Source organism: Malaya genurostris, chromosome 2 (assembly GCF_030247185.1).
Source record: "Malaya genurostris strain Urasoe2022 chromosome 2, Malgen_1.1, whole genome shotgun sequence".
NCBI classification, from domain to species: Eukaryota; Metazoa; Arthropoda; class Insecta; order Diptera; family Culicidae; genus Malaya; species Malaya genurostris.
Window position 1 is genome coordinate 103838753 of NC_080571.1, and position 18324 is coordinate 103857076.

The 18324-nt window shown below is 38.3% G+C and overlaps 1 protein-coding gene across 4 annotated transcripts; it reads right to left on the reverse strand.

The window, feature by feature from the left end:
• Positions 1-3592: 3592 nt before the first annotated feature.
• Positions 3593-17809, reverse strand: LOC131427931 (ribosome-binding protein 1). Of its 4 annotated transcripts, XM_058591523.1 has the most exons (10): positions 17518-17809; positions 17312-17460; positions 10661-11202; positions 9587-10582; positions 9389-9464; positions 8956-9332; positions 8398-8496; positions 7802-8311; positions 7533-7740; positions 3593-5518 (listed from the first exon to the last, which is right to left on the reverse strand). In XM_058591523.1, the coding sequence occupies exons 3-9, from the start codon at positions 11075-11077 to the stop codon at positions 7675-7677; spliced, it is 2541 nt and encodes an 846-aa protein (XP_058447506.1). In that variant the 5' UTR covers positions 11078-11202; positions 17312-17460; positions 17518-17809; the 3' UTR covers positions 3593-5518; positions 7533-7674. The 4 variants fall into 4 exon arrangements, with proteins under 4 accessions (XP_058447506.1, XP_058447505.1, XP_058447507.1 ...); XM_058591522.1 differs by lacking the exon at positions 17312-17460 and having other exon boundaries at positions 17518-17808; XM_058591524.1 differs by lacking the exons at positions 17312-17460; positions 17518-17809 and adding an exon at positions 16672-16793.
• Between the last annotated feature and the right edge of the window lie 515 nt (positions 17810-18324).

Here is an 18324-nt window from a genome sequence, read left to right on the forward strand (position 1 = left end):
TTGTACGCTTCGAAACGCTTTCTCGAACTGTCAGAATTTTAATGGGATATAATTTTACTGTCGCTAGGTAAGGGCAGATAGAGGTAGATGGAGAACGGAGAATGCTATGAAAAAGGTAAGGAATTAAGATTTCCTTGATATTTTTGCTTTTTTCGCATAGAATGGTTATGCAATCAATGTACTGTATTTTTGGACTGAAACCCGGAGGGCCGAGTGTCATATACCATTCGAATCAGTTCGTCTAGATCAGAAAATGTCTGTAACTCGCAATCGGTAAAGTGGAATGGTGCGATATTTTTTTTTAACACAGAGGGCAGTAGTGTCCTTGATGCAATGCGAGAATAAATCAGCTGACTACTGTTTACAATTTAATTTCAGCATTTTCCAAAATGAGTACCGCATACGCTACACGCTTCGAAGCAGTTTTTTTGTTCTCTCACTCGAAAGGTCCCCAAATGACCCAAGCTACCGCGGCGAAATACATGAAAAAGTCGAAACAGTTTGTGAGTAAGTGGGTGAATGGATTTAAAGAGGTGAAAAATGTCAACGACTTTCCAAATCGCGGTTCTGTCGTTCATTGTCAGGAAAAGACGAAAAGGTGATTTGCGACCTGTTTTTGAATAATCCGACATTAACGACGCAAAGGTGCTTGAAAGTTTGCCAAAAATTGTTTAAATATATCGTACGGAACTTGATTTTCGTCGCAAATAATTTGAAATTTTGAAATACTTTGCAAAAACCGATGTTGAGTGAAGACATGTGCAAAAACATCTTGAATGGGGAAAGGAGCAAAATGGTGTCGTGACCTTGGATTGGCCCTCTTAGTCGCCCGATGCCAATCCAATCGAGAACATTTGGGCTCAAATGAAGATGAAGCTTAGGAAAAACCGATCACACGATTTGAAATTCGGAGGTCGTTTTCAGAAGAATACACGCAAAATCTCGCTCAAAGCATGCCTCGAAGGTGTCAAGCAATTATTAACGCTGAAGGAAATTGGACTTGCTGAATCGATTTCGGAATTACAATGTGATAAGGCTTGAACTTTCAAACCGTCGTTTAGAAGCGACATTGCGAAAAACGGAAATAATTCTACTTAATTTGACTCAGTACTTTGGAAAAATAAAAAGGTCAAAAACCACATCGACGCGAGAACTTGTTTGTCCTTATCCAAAAACAACTGATTCTTCTTGATTGTTGCGTATTGGGCATAGTTGCACAGTGGACCATTGAACTTTCTCGTCACATTAGAAAGCAACTATTACACATCAATGACCAACGTGACCCAATAGCATTCGTGATCTCTCACCTCTACGGATCAGGTTCTTTTTTGATTGGAAATTGAACCCAGATAGGCTACGTGAAAGGCAGTGGTCTTACCCGTGCCTGTCCCGACTCAATAGCATTTTGTTCTGACATACTGTTTGGAATGTCATTTTAAAGCTTTTCCATGATAAATTTCATCAAAGACATAATGATCTGTAAAAGCTTGAATCTAGAAAAGCCAATCTATGTGAGTTCCACGAGCAAGGACGCGATAAACCTACCATAGGCAGAATTAAATATCTGTCGCAGGTGTCAGTTATGTGGGGTGGCAGACAAAGAAACTCCCACGATGCCCATCCTACGAACCGCCTGGAAAATACACTTTACGAATAGTCTAGCAATAAATAAGAATCGCAACAGTCGGTAGACAGACCTAGGCGACGAATAATGGACAACGATTGGAAACTCGGTACATGGAACTGTAAGTCTGTGAACAACTACGCGGTTAATTTTAATTTTTGGTTGAAATGTCATAAAATAAACATCGATCTGTCAAAAATAACCACGCTTTCGAGCATGGTTCACTACCCACATGAGACGAGATCAGATGAAACCAGCTTTTTACTGAAACTCGTTATCGGCGACAAGAAAGCTCAGGTAGGCCGGGTAATGTACAAGCCTGTAAACGGGCTGAAGAGCCTGCATACGGCCTCCAACGACAACGACCAACGATGCGTGAACTTTGCTGCCTCCCGAGGAATGGGAGCCCCAATTACCTTCTTTCCCCGCATACATCTCTACAAAATCACGTGGAGATCACCTGATCAACATACGGAAAACCAAATCGACCTCGTTATCATCAACGCCGATTCTTCTCCAGTGTCATCAATGTACGCATCTACCGCAGTGCCAACATATATTCTTACCACTATATGGTCGCATATATTCTTACCACACTCGTCGCACACGAACGCCTAGACTCAAGCAGCTATGGAGCGATCGTATTACCGAGGAATACGCGCATAAGCTGGAGTTAGTACTATCAATGTATGAGCAGCGTGGCGCGGCGATTATTGAAGATACTTGGACAGATTCCCAGCACCTGATTTGTCTGAGATAAATAAGGAGATTCGCAAGCTGTGAAACAACAAAGCCACGGACAATGACCAGGCTAGCTGCTCAAACATGGAGAAGAGCTACTGGCTAGAACACTGTACTTGACGATTTCTAAGGTTTGGGAGGAGGATATTCTACCACAGGAATGGATGGAAGGAGTGGTATGTCTCATCTACAAAAAGAGTGATTAGCTAGATTGTTGCAATAACCTCGCAATCACATTACTGAACGCCGCCTACAAGATACTCTCTCAAATTCTTTGGCGTCGTCTATCACCAATAGCTAAAGAATTCGTAGGGCTGTACCAAAAGGGATTTACTGGAGCCCGCGCCACTACGCACTTCTAACGCATCACCTATTCATTGACTTCAAAGCGGCATACGAACACGAACACGGTTTTCTGGATAAACTGACTATTCTCCAAAGAAAGGTTCTGCGGACCATCTATGGCGGATTGCAGATGGATGACGAAACAAGGAGACGGCATATGAACCACAATATGCAACAGCTGCTTGAAGAACCACATATCGTATGGACAGCTAAAATTGGACGGCTACGATGGACTGGCATGTCATTAGGATGCCGGACGGCAACCCATCGAAAATAGTTCTTGAATCTGGTCCGGTAGGCACAGGAAAAAGAGAAGCACAGCGAGCAAGGTGATTTAATTAAGTGGAGGGGGATTTACGAAGTATCCAGACTTTGAGTGGATGGCGAAGAGCGGGGATGGATCAAGCTACATAGAGACGTTTTCTAGATACAGCAAAGAACACCGCAAGACTAGGCTGATAGGTAAAGTAAGTGAATTCCATTTCGGAGTTATTCATCACTATTTCCAGCACATCCGGGATAAGATATATGAGGCCAATGCAACAAATCGTCTTGTGGTTGTTCATTTTTCGTCAAAGCTTGCGAATCGAAACGATTGCAGTACTTCGTGAGACCTTTTTTGCGTCGTTATTTACATAGTTATTTTGTATTTGGCCATATTCATATTCAACAATTCGCAATTCCGGAACTGAAACTAAGATTCGGAAAAAAATACAATGGCGTCCTATGATGCAGAACTAATTTTCATTTCACTATAAGTTTGTTATAGTTTCATAGAAAATTAAGTGCAGATTTTTGTGATCGAAAATTCAGTTTAGTCGTTGCTCACACATTTAGCAAAATTTTTTCTTTGAAATTTCGGAAAAAAATTAAAAAAAAATGTTTGTGTTAGAATTCATTTATTCGTATTCCGTTAAATAGATTTTTTTGTTTTCATTCACGGATATTGCTAATCAGCTTCTTTAATCGATTCTTTACTGTTTGCTTGTTTTATTAGTAATATTTAAAAAAAATCGGAGTCCATTTGCATTGTCTCTTTTTATAACGGAAGCTTCGGACTTTATTTCTATTTTTCCATGCTCAGCTTTGCTTTGCGCGTTGTTTTTTTTTCGCTGTAATTCAGTATTTTTTCTACATCATAAAGTATATATGTGTATATCTAGTTCTTGTTTTTTTAAACTCTATGTTTTCATTTTTATGTATAAAAATAATGTTCACGTGTCTTTTAGTAAAGTTTATTTGCTTTATGTTTTCATCAGACTGGCTTTTAAAAAAGCGGTTTCTTGCAGCACTGAGCCCTTTTTACACTGTCTACTCATTCATTTCACATGTCCAGTCACCTGAGCCACTGTGTTGAACGTATCTGTTTACTATCATATTATTTACTGACATAAGTGACGGTGTAAGTAGGGCACATTATCTATTTCATTTATGCGTTTAACCAAGTTTCTGGAATTAAATAAGAAACGCGTAGATATATAACGGAAGCGAATCTCTATAAACATAGATTTAAGAATAATACACAACTAAGACTAACAGTTTCTTACAACATATGATTAATAGGGTGGCTTTTAGTTAGTGGAACTTCTTTGACATTTCTATTGATTCCGTGATATGAATTCGAAAAACAAGGAGATTGATTGCATGATTCTGAGTTTTGCTTCGTACTGGATAAATCTAATAGGAATCTAATGTTGCTGGTCTAACGAATGATATTAAACTGGGTCAGGCGGCATCTAAAGAAGATTCTAAGGAATAGATACTCAAATTTACATTACTCTTATAACAACGCTTTTAAAATGATACTGATAACTTCTAGAATAGAAAATAGATTGGTATCTAGTAAGATTTGGTTGTTTATTGAGAGTCACGATAGTTTTTTTTTGTATCATTTTCATTCCGGTTTGCTTCCACTGGTCTTAGCATGACATGCCTCTCTGGGATAGCAGACTTTTGTGTAGAGAATTTTTTTTTAATGTATCATTCCTCAAAAGAGTATTTGGGTTGCATTCATATGCGCTGCTTAGTGGAGGAATTCTTGAACTTCAATCTCTGAACAAAAACGTAATATTGATAAATAATGTTTATTTGAGGAAACGATATCTAGTTTTCAACGGCAGCTAAACAAAATGCAAATCAATATTGATTATAGTCATTATAATAAATTCCATCTTTCGAGTTCGCTACGTTTGAGAAGCTCAGTGCAAGAAATACCCAACTACGAAAAAAATAACGGAAAATAAAATCGACATCTGTTCAAACAAAATAATCACATTTCATATTTTTGATAAGAAACCTGGGATAGAGTTTTAACAAAGAATGTATACAGTAGTGAGTCAAATAAACTTACTTTGGTGTTTTCGTCAGTTGGGTTGTTCTTAAATCGTATCCTTTATCTGACATCGTGAATTTACAATAACGGTTGCTCGTGCTATCCGTCGAAAACTCTTTCGTTTCCGTAAATCACTTAATTTTTATTACGAATAATAATAAAAACGAGACTAAGTGGAGTGTATCTTGCCAACAGGGAAAGTGATCGTAATTCGGCAACACTAAACAGATAGCTCGGTTAGGTAGAGAGGAATCTTTAAAACGTCAGATTTGTTTTTTTTATAATATTCGCGACAAAAACAATCAAGAGATGAGAATGGAATTACAATAGAGTTTCCCCAAAAGGACAGATTTTATTCTGGAACACAACTCTAGCAGTAAACGATTTTCACTATTGATGTTTCCGGTGAATTTGTTCATGCCGCTTTACAGGTCACGCTGACTACATAACTATGAATTTCCTCTCGTGTCAATAATCTGTAACATAAAAAAATGTTTGAGTTAATTGAAAAGTTAAAAAAGTGCTATTTTCTATTTTTTCTAAAATGTATACCCTAGTAGTCTGTAGAATGATGTGGGTTGTCGATAAATAAGAGAATACATCCCTGATTCACTGCTAATCGTTTTTGAAACATACGGAAAAACCCCAAGTTATTCATCCCTATTATGTACCTTATGATCAAAAAAGAACCGGAATATTCATTTTAAAATTCCCGCGCTTGTCCAATCGGTAAACTTTTATTCTCCCAACGTTGGCAACACTTTTATACACATTCTGTCAAATTTTGAAGCATTTAGTTTTTGTTTGGTGTCTATACAAAGAAGTTGAAAAAATTTCGTGTGGCGATTTTTTTAATGGATGAAAATTTAGAACAACGTGCGTGCATCAAATTTTGTGTTGTAAATAGATTTAAGTGTTCCGAAACGTTTAAAATGTTAGAAAAGGCCTTTGGTGAATCGTGTCTAGGAAAAACACAGGCATACGAGTGGTATAAACGCTTCAAAGGTGGTCGTACAAGCTTGGATCATGATGAGATCCCTGGCCGCCATCTGTTACTGAAGAAAACATTGAATCGGCGAAGCAAATCGTGTTGCAAAATCGTTCTGTACCGATTAGAGAGATTGCTGTGTTGTTGGGCATCTCTTATGGTTCAGCCGAACACATTTTAACTGATGTTTTGGGTTTGAAACGCGTCGCTTTTCGGCTGGTGCCAAAAAAGCTGAATTTCATTCAAAAACAGCGTCGTGTTGATGTGGCCAAAGAGATGATTTCCAACGCATATAGTGACCCCACATTCATCGAATGCATCATAACTGGTGATGATGTGTGTGTATAAAAGTGTTGCCAACGTTGAGAGAATACAAGTTTACCGATTGGACAAGCGCGGGAATTTTAAAATGAAAATTCCGGTTCTTTTTTTATCATAAGGTGTGTAATAGTAGATCTTAACGTCATCGGCAAACGATAGACGAGGGACCCGTAGAGTAAAGTTGACGTCGTTGAAGTACAGTAAAAATATTAAAGGCCAGAGATGGCCCTGCGGAATTCCGGACGAAGCGATATGATTCCAGCCATCGAAGGATGATAGAACCGAATCCAAGTTTTTCCAATCTAGCAATTGTTATATTGTGGTTTATTATATCAAAGCAAAGACATCATATTAACAAGATATCCAGCTCTCACATTTTCCGAACAAATCATTGGCAACATCCTTGTTTGCGAGCATGGCGCCCTCAGACAAGTCCGCATCGAATCTCGTACATAGAAGTAGGGGAGAGAAATGTCAACTTCGTGCGCGTAAAAATAGCAGCACTGCGCATCCATACAATTGACATGATATATTAAATGTTATGTCGTGAGATGGCGTCGCTGAATTGAAGTTTGATTTTCCTCCAAGCTGACAGGGTCTGATTAAAGGCAGAAGAGAAATCGGTGTAAATAGCGTCTGTTTGTAAACCTTTTGACATACCATCAGTCACGTAGCACATGAATGACAATAGGTTGGTGGTTGCTCCAAGATCCGAAATCATCGTAGCATTCCTCCGAACGCTATCGAGAATTATGCGCGAAGGTATGTGTCGAAAACAATGCGGAGAGATTGTTTCCAGAATAACGTTTATGTGCCACGCCTGTTTCCCGACTAGAACGGAAGGCATCCAAATAAATAACTAGTCTCAAATGAAAATCAACAGATCACATGTGAATACCATGGGGAGAGTTACGAGAAACCTGGCTTAAAGGCATTTACATCCAAAACAATGAAAATTCGGTTACAATGCTAAAACGACTTAATTAGTGTAAAAGAAACGAACAGTGGTCTGCATGTAAATCTAACATTTGTAATTTTGTTGCTACAAATACACGCTGATACCATACGACGGCTCGTCAACCATAATTCGTTGTCAGATTACGACTAAATAGAACCAGTTGGTTATGTTATTAAGATCGAACCAATACGGATTAATGGTCATATATTTTACTAGAGCATACCTTAATGATGTTCTGTTCAACTGTATCGCTACTGTGTCGTATCAACCACCCTGCATACTGTTCTCTATTCAGGTTGGCCAGCCATCAGTACTGCGAATTATACTACTTTAATGCACCAGCCGACTTGAGCAGAATCAGTTCTTCATCCATCGTTCGCACCAACGCCTCTTCCGCTTGCTTTCGATTCCAGATTTTTCAACATGATTTCCTAAGGACGATAATTACAAAATACATTGAAGAAAAGAGAGAGAAAAAATTATATAACTTACAGTTTCAGCGATGATCAGCTTATACTGTTCTATCGTCTTCTGCAACTGTTCATTTTTTGCAGCCAAAGCCTGTGGATCCTCGACAGGATATACCGTTGGTGCACCGTTTTTACTACTGCTACTGCCCTCGGTCTTCCCGTCATGGGCATCATCATTTTCATATAAACTACTATTGTTATTGTTAGTACTATTACTACTCCTACTTGTGTTGTTATTGCAGTTCAAATGCACCTGTGTACCGGTACTGTTACTATCGCTACTGGCGTTCGAAACACGAAGGCTCTCCTGCTGTTCGCGTATGCAGGTAACAGTGGCCTCCAACCAACTATGGAAGTTGGTTGCATCTAGTGGCAGTGTCGAGACAATCTCTGTAGGAAGCAATTTGATCAGCAGATCTTTGGTCCTTCCTTGCTCTTCCAGGATGATTTTATCGACATCGACAACCGGTGCGGGTTGTGCTACCGGTTCGTCTACATGATTCGACGAGTTTTGGCTGGATGCCTTCAATTCCTGTACAAAATCAAACCAGATAAAGAAACGTAATCATATATTGTGCGGCCGAAATCAACAATTCGCTAAGGGTTCTTGAAACTTACAACTTTACTACTGGATATTGTGTTAGTGCTTGATTTGATGGTGTTATTTTGAGCTACTTGTAGTGCTTCTATCAGCTTCCAGTTCTTCATGCGCAAATCCTGATACCAACAGAAGGAAGGGTAGAACAGAATAGGATGGTGCGCGGAGTCCAACGCAAAAAATGGTGCGATGTTTGGGAATACAGGTATGTGATTGATGGATCAGCAGAAGTTGGATTGGATCGAAAATGAAAGAATAGCCTTTAATTTTATCTATCAAACAATATGTCTAATATCATCGCTCAATGTATTGGCTTACACAATAGAGTGAGACATGAACAATGATTTCGTTTTATAATTGACACCCAAGACAAAAACCCAGAAAGCTTGATTATGTCTGGTCTAAATAGACAACTAATAAAAAAAACAAACATCTTTCACAAGACCTCTTAATTAGGTGACATTCCTTCTTTTTTTTTTGTTGTACCTAAATCACCAACTTTCTTGCAAACTAGCATAATCTTCAAAAGTTGTAAGTGCCAATTTACTACAATAGGAAATAACATTTAAAATTCTTACATTGTTCCTCGCTTTTTGCTCCTCAATTTCCTGCTGCAGCTCATCCATGCGAGAACGCAATGCCGCTGTCTGCTGTTCCTGGTCGATCAGTTTATTTTTGCTGTCGGCAAGGTCGGTACGGCACACGGTAAGTTCCGTGTTGCTCGAATCTAAGGCATTCTGGAGATTGCGGATTTCCACTTTGCTGTTTTCTTCCACTTGCGTTTTCACAGCGGCCGCTGTAACAACTGCCGCAGCTGCTTGCTTTTGCTTAGCTTGCAGTTCATCAACCTGAGCCTTGAGCTGCTCCAATTCGTAGCTCTGTTGCTTGGCTAATTCATCCTTTTGGTTGGCAACTACACGCAGCTGTTGCAGTTCATTCTCGTATGCACCGATATCTGAGGAGAAAACCGAGTATAAATAAATAGTATAGCAATAAACCCGGGAGACCTACCTTGCACACGTTGCTGTATCATCTCATCTTTACTGCGAAGCAGCATTTCATATTCCGCATTTTTCTTCACCAGTTCCTAAATTAAACAAGAAATTTTTATTACTTCTTATCTTATCAAGCACTCGTGATTCCAATTCATGATGTAAAAATAGATTATGAATGGGCAACGTAATTTAATCTTAGTCAATTAAACCCTACCTCTTCGATTTGCAGCTTTTCATTCAACAATTGACCTTTCGTCATTAACTCACGCTGCAGGATCTGTTGGTTTTCATTCAGCTGAGAGATAGTAGCCACATTCTCTTGTGCAGCTGTATGTTCCTTTGAAAGTTGAATGAATTTGGCATGCAGTTGCTGATATTGATGTGAGAGTGATTGCTTCTCTGCAGTAAACTTTTCGGACAATATTTGTAACTGCTGCTGAAGATTTTGTTGCTCTATACGTTTAGCATGCAATTCCTCGTTGTAGCTTTTAATGAGGGAACTGTGCTGCACCTTGTCACTGTTCAACTCTTGGCGCAGCTCCTTTAGTTTGGCGTGTAACCCAGCAGATCCTTTTTGTTCTTCCTGCAATTGGTTTTCTTTCTCTTGCAGTTGTTTCTTGAGCTTCTGCAATGGATCGGACGGATCGTTCCATTCAGATGGGTCCTTGGTTAACGTATCCTGCTGTTTGTTCAGCAGAAAATCAATAAGTATCTGAATGTCATTACGGGGGAGATCTGCCTTTGCCAAAATACGAACCAACGATTGCACGTTGGCAGCATCTTGAACTTCGGCAGCAAGTTGCTGAGTGATCAGTTCATTTTTCTTTTTTTTATTCGATTTCTCCTTGTTGCCCACTTGAGCCGAAGGCTTAGTCTCGACCTTGGGAACTTCAGCAACGATTACTGGCGCTACGACTGGAACAACGGGTATTTCTTCTACAGCGCTAGTTTTCGGAATGGGCTTATTTTGATCCTTAACCTTATTTTTGCGTTGTTCCTTTGATTGAGATTTTGTTTTTATCGCTTCCTCTTTCTGCGAAACAGTCACATGCTGACGAGCAATTTCAACAGCATCTTTGGGATGAGTCACTTCGAAGTGGTTGATTTCCGGGGCAGGTTCCGGCTTAACAAGCACTGGTTCAGTTTTGTTGATCAAAATGCCTCCCTTTTGCTTATTCTTTTTTCCTTGCACTGGTTTATTTTCTTTCTTCTGAAAATATAAATGAAATAATACCGATTACCGACAGAAAAAATATAAACAACCAAACAATAGAAACAGCATCATCACCTTGCTTTGTCCTTCGTTCAGCGGAAAGCTTTCTGTTTCGGCATATTCCACTCCAGAATTTACTTTCTTTTTTGCGTAGGTTAACGGATTAATCTCCTCTTCCAGTGGGCTCTCGGAAGAATTAGTGTCGCTCTCTATTTCTCCTGAGTCCTGATCAGATTCTTTTATAACAGCGGAGACTTTCTGTTTCTGTTGTTGAGGTTTTTTGTTAGCTTTCTTTGCCTTTTTATTTGCGTTGTCTTTGGATGACTTTAGATTAGCACCACCGGTGCCCAGAATCTTCTCACGCATTTCACGTTTCTCTTTTAACATCTCTTCGAAAGACTTGCCGGATAACGGCTTCAGCAGAAAAAAGTGGAGTCCTAGTAAAGAAAGCAGGGTCCCGACAAGGATTACGACAAAAATTGACAGATCCATATTTGCATGGTCTATATTTCGAACACAGATTAGAACAGATGGTGCCTTCAGAGCCTTGTGACGACGACACAACAATTAACGGACGGATGACAAACGAATTAATCGTGGGAAGGCTCAATGGCGATCTGTAATGAATATGAACAAAATATATCAATAATTGATAGAAAGCGAAATCTTTAAAAAAGGTGACATATATGTACAACAAAAACAATGTTATCTACTTGACATTGAGTCGATGTCGATAGGAACCCTTTAGAGCAACTTGTAAGAGCTATCTATCATACCAGGTGCAAAAATTGTTGATTAAAAATAATAGGTTCATGAAACTCTATTCAAAGTCTTCGAAAGCAATGCATCTTATTCATCTTTGCACCAACTCACGAATACTATGCGAACGAAGTCCATCTTTTGAAGCGATCCAGTCGTAAATCCATTTTTCCACATCTTCATAACTAATGAAGTTCTGCTCAGCAAGTGCGTGAGACATTGATGGAAACAAGTGATAGTCGGACGAATTCAAGTCTGGGAAGTATGGCGAGTGGGGTAGAAGTGTCCATCTGTGTTCAGAAATTATGTTATTGACCGATTTCGCTGTCTGCACGGAGGCATTGTTGTGCCGCAAAATGAACTTCTCATATCTTGTAAAGAATTCTGGTCGTTTTTCGAGTAATGTTTGGCAAAATTTCATCTCAATATTTACAATTTGTCATGGTTTTAGGAGCTCGTTGTACGAGACACTTTTCGATTTCAACGTTTTTCGCTATCATTCAGCTCATGAGGAACCAATTTTCCCATCTCCTGAATCTTTCCCATGTCGTATAGACGATCAGAAATTGTTTGACGATTTATGTTAACATCTTCGCTATTTGTTTTTGTCATGAAATGTCGACTTACTTTACTATGGGGCGGCTTTTTTAAAATTTACCCTGTTCATGGGCAGAACTTTATCGCGAATATCTCTTGTTGTACTTAACCCAAAAACATATTTTTTCTCCAAGCTATCGAAAATATGATAGAGATTTGTGATTAAATTTTCAACAGTGGGAGATAACTATAAATAACTGAAAAACAGTTATTTCAAACTTTTGTAAATAATGAGGAAAACTCATCACGCTTGCTTGCCTTTTACGCACCCGGACGACGGCAATGGAAGCAGACCTTTTGCATGGTACAAGACCCCTAACGAACAGGTCGCAGAGCCAGTTTTCCTCCAAAGAAGATCGATTGCATCATCCTGCTGCTGGTCGTTTGCATTGGCGAAAAATACAACGAAAAACGGACAACAATGGGAACATTATGCAAAATGAGTCCTTCTAATGGCTCCAAATGTTTTATAAATAACTTCACGATTGCTTCTTTGCAAATTGGAAATTGAAACCATCATTGTAGTGCAAATCTAGGATAGGATAGAGCAATTTGGACCTTTTGAATGCCAGAAATTAATCCCGTACAGCAATTTAATAGTTTTTTTTTCACTGGAATATTCAAACCCGAATAGAAATAAGGTGTGTATCGAAAATAAGCTGTCCATATCCATTTGTGTTGTACGCATGTATTTCTATGCATGGTTTTCTATGCTCAGATTGCAGCATGCTGAGCGTTTGGCTGTCAGCTTTCGATTCTTTACTTGTTTGTGCGGTTGAAATTTTGCGTTTTCAAAATGTCGCGTATTGAAAAGGAAGTGGAAATTAAAGTTCTGGACACATGGCTAAGTGAGAAGGGTATTACTATGCGAAAATTGGCGAAGCGGTTTGGAATTCATCATGCAAGCGTTAAAAACATAATTAATAAGTTTGGGGAACATTATTCTTAGGATGAGCTACCAGGAAGAGGCAGAAAACCCGGTTCTTCCAACCCGAAACTGGACCAGAAAGTTGTATCTCTAATCATGAAAAATAAATCAATGTCAATACGTGATTTTGCCAAAACAGCAGGAACGAGTGTCGGAATGGTCCAGCGTCAAGAGGCGAAATCACCTAAAGACCTACAAGACGCAAAAATCTCGGAACAAAGTGTAAAACAGAAGAAGCAAGTAGCAACAAGGGCCCGGAAATTGTATTCGCGACTTTGCAGGGTCCGGATGCATGCGTTTTGATGGACGATGAGGCTTATGTAAAAGAGGACTCGAAAACCCTTCCAGGTTCACAATACTTTACTGTCGTCGTCGGTCGAAAGGTACTGGTATGGCAAGCAATATGTTCCTGTGGTTTGAAGTCAACCATTTTTTACACTACCGGAACTATGAATGCAGAAAACTATCGATCTGATCGTTTCCAGAAGAGATTGCTGCCTTTATATAAGAAGCATAATACACCTCCACTGTTTTGGCTGGATTTGGCGTCGGCTCACTATGCCAAAACCAATCTAAATTGGCTTGCGGAAAAGGGTATACATTTCGTTGAGAAAAATATCAATCCACCAAATTGGCCTCAGCTTCGACCCATCGAACGTTACTGGGCAATCGTGAAGAGGGTCTTCAATAAGACTGATGAGGCAGCTGGGAACATGCAGGAGTTCAAAAAAATTTGGGCTCAAGCGTCCAAAAAATGCGATGCAACACTTGTCCGGAACTTGATGAAGAGCGTTCGATCAAAAGTTCGAAAACTCGTGAAGGAATAACTTAAATTTCATCCGGTGTTCATTATGCTCAAGTTTAACCTCGTACAATAAAGGATCAATTTTTAGTTTGAATAAAATATCGTTTTTCATAATAATTTGAAAGAAAAATTTGTGGATAGCTTATTTTCGATACACTCCTTAATTGAGTTGAAAATTCGGTATGTTGCTTTTTAGAACCATAATTATATACCCAAAGAATTGTGCGTTTATCTACACCAACCATACCAGTATCAGCGGTATCCATCAGAAACCTTTCAGAACCCCCATTATTTTATCATAAAGAACTACACTGGTTATTTCGCAAATTTTAATTGTGTGTCAGAATGTTAAATGTGGCTAATCTGTACTTTAGTTTAGGTATATCGTTTTAAATTCTAGTAGTGAAAAAGGGAAAAGCTTGCACAATCGATCAACTAATTGATATTCGGAAGTATAAAGAAAGAGTGTCAGTTTTATTCGTATTCACGGCATCCAGTTATGGCTCTCCACCAAAAGTGACATTAATAGTTGGATGACCAAAATGACAGTTATTTTACCTTCTACCTATTGTATTCTAATCGTCAACAGGAGAGATAACCAAGTGCTCACAAGTTTCGATCTCATTCCTCCCCGCCGGGGAGTCCCGGTGTATCAATATAACGGCGCTAGAGTCTGCTGCGCTAGTGTCAGAATGATAGTGTGCGAAAGGGTTAGTATGTAATAGCTCATTTGAATTGGAATGTTATTGAAAAATCCATACATCTGGCTGAATTGGCTCTAATGGGCTTTAATTTATCCAGACTTTTCGCCAACTTTTTGATTCATTTTCATGAAAAAAACATCTTTAACATTGCTAGTATTATTCATAGATTCGTAAAAAATCATCTCATCTTAGAAACAACAACAAACAACAAAAGACGTCTTTAGTGTAAGTGTAATCGAGATAATGTTAACTGTATATACCGAACTAAAAAACATAAACTAAATACGCGTCGATTGCTTGTTATTTCCAAGAGATTGAAAGCCTCTCTGAAAATATTTGAATCCATTTGATACAAACATTGCATTAAGGCGGGGCTCGATGATGGAATGATGATCTCAAATACGATACGCAAACGGAAAATCGGTCATTGAGATTCGATTGACCTAATACCCACCTTTGTCGTAGACTAGTTAATTACATGGATAAACATAATACATGGAAATATTTAATATTGTAAACCGCTATCAGACAGGAGGGCTTCAGATAGGCTAAACACACTAAAACTTACCGCTAAACCAACAAAAATAGTCAATTCAATTTTCTTAAAGTTTTGCGGCTACAGGTTTTTGAAAGATTTGTTTTTATGTGCGAACGTTATATAATTAGTATTGGAGAAATGCATGTTCCAACCAGAAAACTGAATTTCGTTCGAATTGTTTGTAAAAAATGTTCATCGTGGAACAATGTACGGTCCTGCCGCAAAACGCTGTTTGCTTTTCTGTATAGAAAGGATAAAGAATTTCTAGAAAAATTGACTTTCGAACGAAGACTCGTAGACAGTGTTATATACAATTCGACTCGGCTCGACGGGATCAGTAAGTGGGCGCATTCCAGATTTTTTTGCCACTCAATTTTCTCGGAGGTGGCTAAGCCAATTTCCACAAACGTAGGCTCGTTTGAAAGCTGCTATTGGGCCATAGATCAAATTCGAAGATCGAATGTCTGCCACTTCTGGTTCCGGATATAATGGAATAAGTGAAGAACAAACTTTTTTCGCTGGATCTCGGTAAAATAATTGCCTGTTTTAATCCACCTAGTGGTGTAGATATTTAGAAATCCACCTAGTGGTGAATTTTTTTAAACTTTTATAAAATTAAAAACTTTCTTTGGATATAAACTAACATAATCTTTTCAGCTTGTAAACAGTTATGTCGAAATTGAACAAAGCAGGCTGTGTGCTACGTTCGCAAATGCGGTGGTGTTTTCTTCTTCTGTACCGGCACGCACCGGTTTAGCATCATTATTTTATATGACGATTTAAAAGTTTTTACACTCATAATTTCGGAACCGGTAGTCGGACCTGGATGAAATTGCACAGTATCTTTTAAGACATTGAGAGCTACAACTTGGACCAACTTGGATTTGAGAAAAACGGTTAAACCGTTGCTGAAAAATCGAAGTAAGTTCCGTTTTTGGAGCTTTTTCCACTACAACGGATGCTTACGGAACTTGAAACCGGAGACTAGTAATCTTAAGGTAGGTTTATATATCCACCAACTAACCAGATCTGCCAACTAGATGAATTTACTAGTCAGTTTTATAAAAATTGGTTTCGCCATCACATGTGAAAAAATATTCATGAAATTGAAAAAATTTCACTTATCGCGCTGTAATATCTAAACCGGAAGCCGGATCCTAATCGACTTTTCGGGAACTTTTTAAAGAATTTCAAAATTTTGTGAAAAATCGATAGAGAAATTTCAGAGAAAATTTACTCATAAATTTCTCCTGTAATCTCTAGTTGGATTGAAAAAAAAATTAGGAACTTTCTTCGAGACAATTGTACCTTTATTTGAATCTTAGTGTGTGAGAATTGGTTCAGTCGTCTCTGAGAAATGTTAGCGCACTTATTTTAATTTTTTGGCACATATCACCCTGTAACTTAGGAATCGGAAAGCGGATCCGAATAAAATTCAGGAACATTGCATGAGATTACAAGATATTTCATTTGAATCCAAATTCATGCAAATCGGATAGCCCTGTGAGTGCAAGAAAGTGTTACACAAATATACATTTTGCGTACTCGACAAACTGAGTCGAATGATATACATATACTCGGCCCTTCGCGCCTCGATTAAAAACTCAGTTTTTACAGTGATTGTATAAATTTTCTATATGAGAACGGTAAAAATGATCGGCCACGGCCATAAAACGAAGGTTCAGATGTGTTTAGTACCAATTTTCGAAGAAAGCCCTCACGTGATTGCTATAGAGATTTTCTTACAGAACATACCCGACATAATTTTTATTATTGATTAAAACAGCACCTATACAACAGGAATATTTTATAAACATACTAATAAACATCTTTTTCATCTCCCAATTGCAAATATTTAACATTTCCTACGTTACTTAATGTTTTTTATATGGCGTTGATTACACCTGTTAGATAGCTATTTAAATAAAAGCAAGCATAAAATTTACGATGATACGCTTCATTCCGAAACACCACTTTGATAGGTTCATGTTGTAGTAACTTTGGTCTGCACACTGCGAACTGGGTAAGAGAACGAGTTCAAAAAATCTGATGACGACGACTATTCTCTGCCGTTTTCCCATTCCACTAACCATCTTGATTTATATAGCTCCGAAACATGCGAATAGCGACTACAGCGGTGACGGCGACTATTCAATGTGAGAGTTCATTCGCTTCTTCAATCCTACCAGATTTTTGGATGACTTCAAAATTCTGCCATTATGCAAACGATTCACACCAAAGTTATGATTAGCAAATATGCGAGACAAATCCAAAAAAAAGGAACTGTATATTTAACGGGAATTTCATTGACAAAGTTGCTTTCCTACATACTCCCAGTCGCACAGTAAAAAACGAATATTCATACACGGCCGCCATCATGCTTCACGGTACTAACTTGCTGTCTCTCTCCGGACTTTCGACGTTTTTCTGAATCAACATTTCCGAGACCAAAGACTACTTTATTCGTATTTGATAACTTCTAATCATATCCTTCTATTAGTTAATCTACTTCCACTATGCGTCATTGAATTCATACTTTTACAACTAATTTAAAAAATAACATTACAAAACGCGACAAATTTAAAGGAAGCAATCACTTACTTTTCGTCCTCTCTTTCACGCTCGTCAATCTGTACTGGCCGGGCCGACAGCTATGAAGCCGGATGAAGCAGTTCTGTATCCAGCTGATTTCGGCTGAACCAGAGAAACTTTTTCTAGATGTTTGCCACCAGTAATACGAAGATTTACTACTTTTTATGCAACTTTACTATACAGCCAAAAAACTTAAAAAACGTCAGAAAGGATATAGTAACCGTCTAGCAAGTGACAAAGTTGCTTTTCTTCGCTCACGTAAATTTCTTGACCACGTAGAAGAATAATCACACACAAGTAACCGATCGTAGAAAGGAGAGAATGAAAGTATACATTTCAGTTGAAAATGGAAAGTTACACTTACACAATTGTACCTATCGTGAGGTGGATTCTGCATATATACACGAAAACCATATCTTACTCAATAGAAAAAAAACTCAAAATTTAAACGTCCAAAATAATGTACACGGAACAGAAATAATAAGGGGTCTTACACGAGATTGTTACCAGCATGAAAATTTCTGAACGTTCTAAATTTCATGCTGACAAGCGATACTGGTGAAGAAACTCAAGATGACAACGGAATGAAAATATTGCACTTCTCGTACGTATTTCATGCTTCAGTTGAAAGCATTCGTTTGTGGGTCAATATCAAACATCAGAATAATGATTTAAGTACTCAAGAGATACATTTCATTGTATTTATAAATTTTACAAATTTTGCCAACAAGAAAATTTCCAGCAATAGTGTAAACATTGCCAGCTGGTGGTATGTGAGTAAACTGGCACAACTAATAGTGTAAACGCCACCATAAT

Coding starts and splice junctions, on each gene's coding strand:
- LOC131427931 (XM_058591523.1), bottom strand. CDS start 11,077: ATGGATCTGTCAATTTTTGTCGTAATCCTTGTCGGGACCCTGCTTTCT. Junction 9,465..9,586: donor AAAAGCTGCAAATCGAAGAG/GTAGGGTTTAAT, acceptor TGTTTAATTTAG/GAACTGGTGAAGAAAAATGC. Junction 8,312..8,397: donor CAATATCCAGTAGTAAAGTT/GTAAGTTTCAAG, acceptor GATTTTGTACAG/GAATTGAAGGCATCCAGCCA.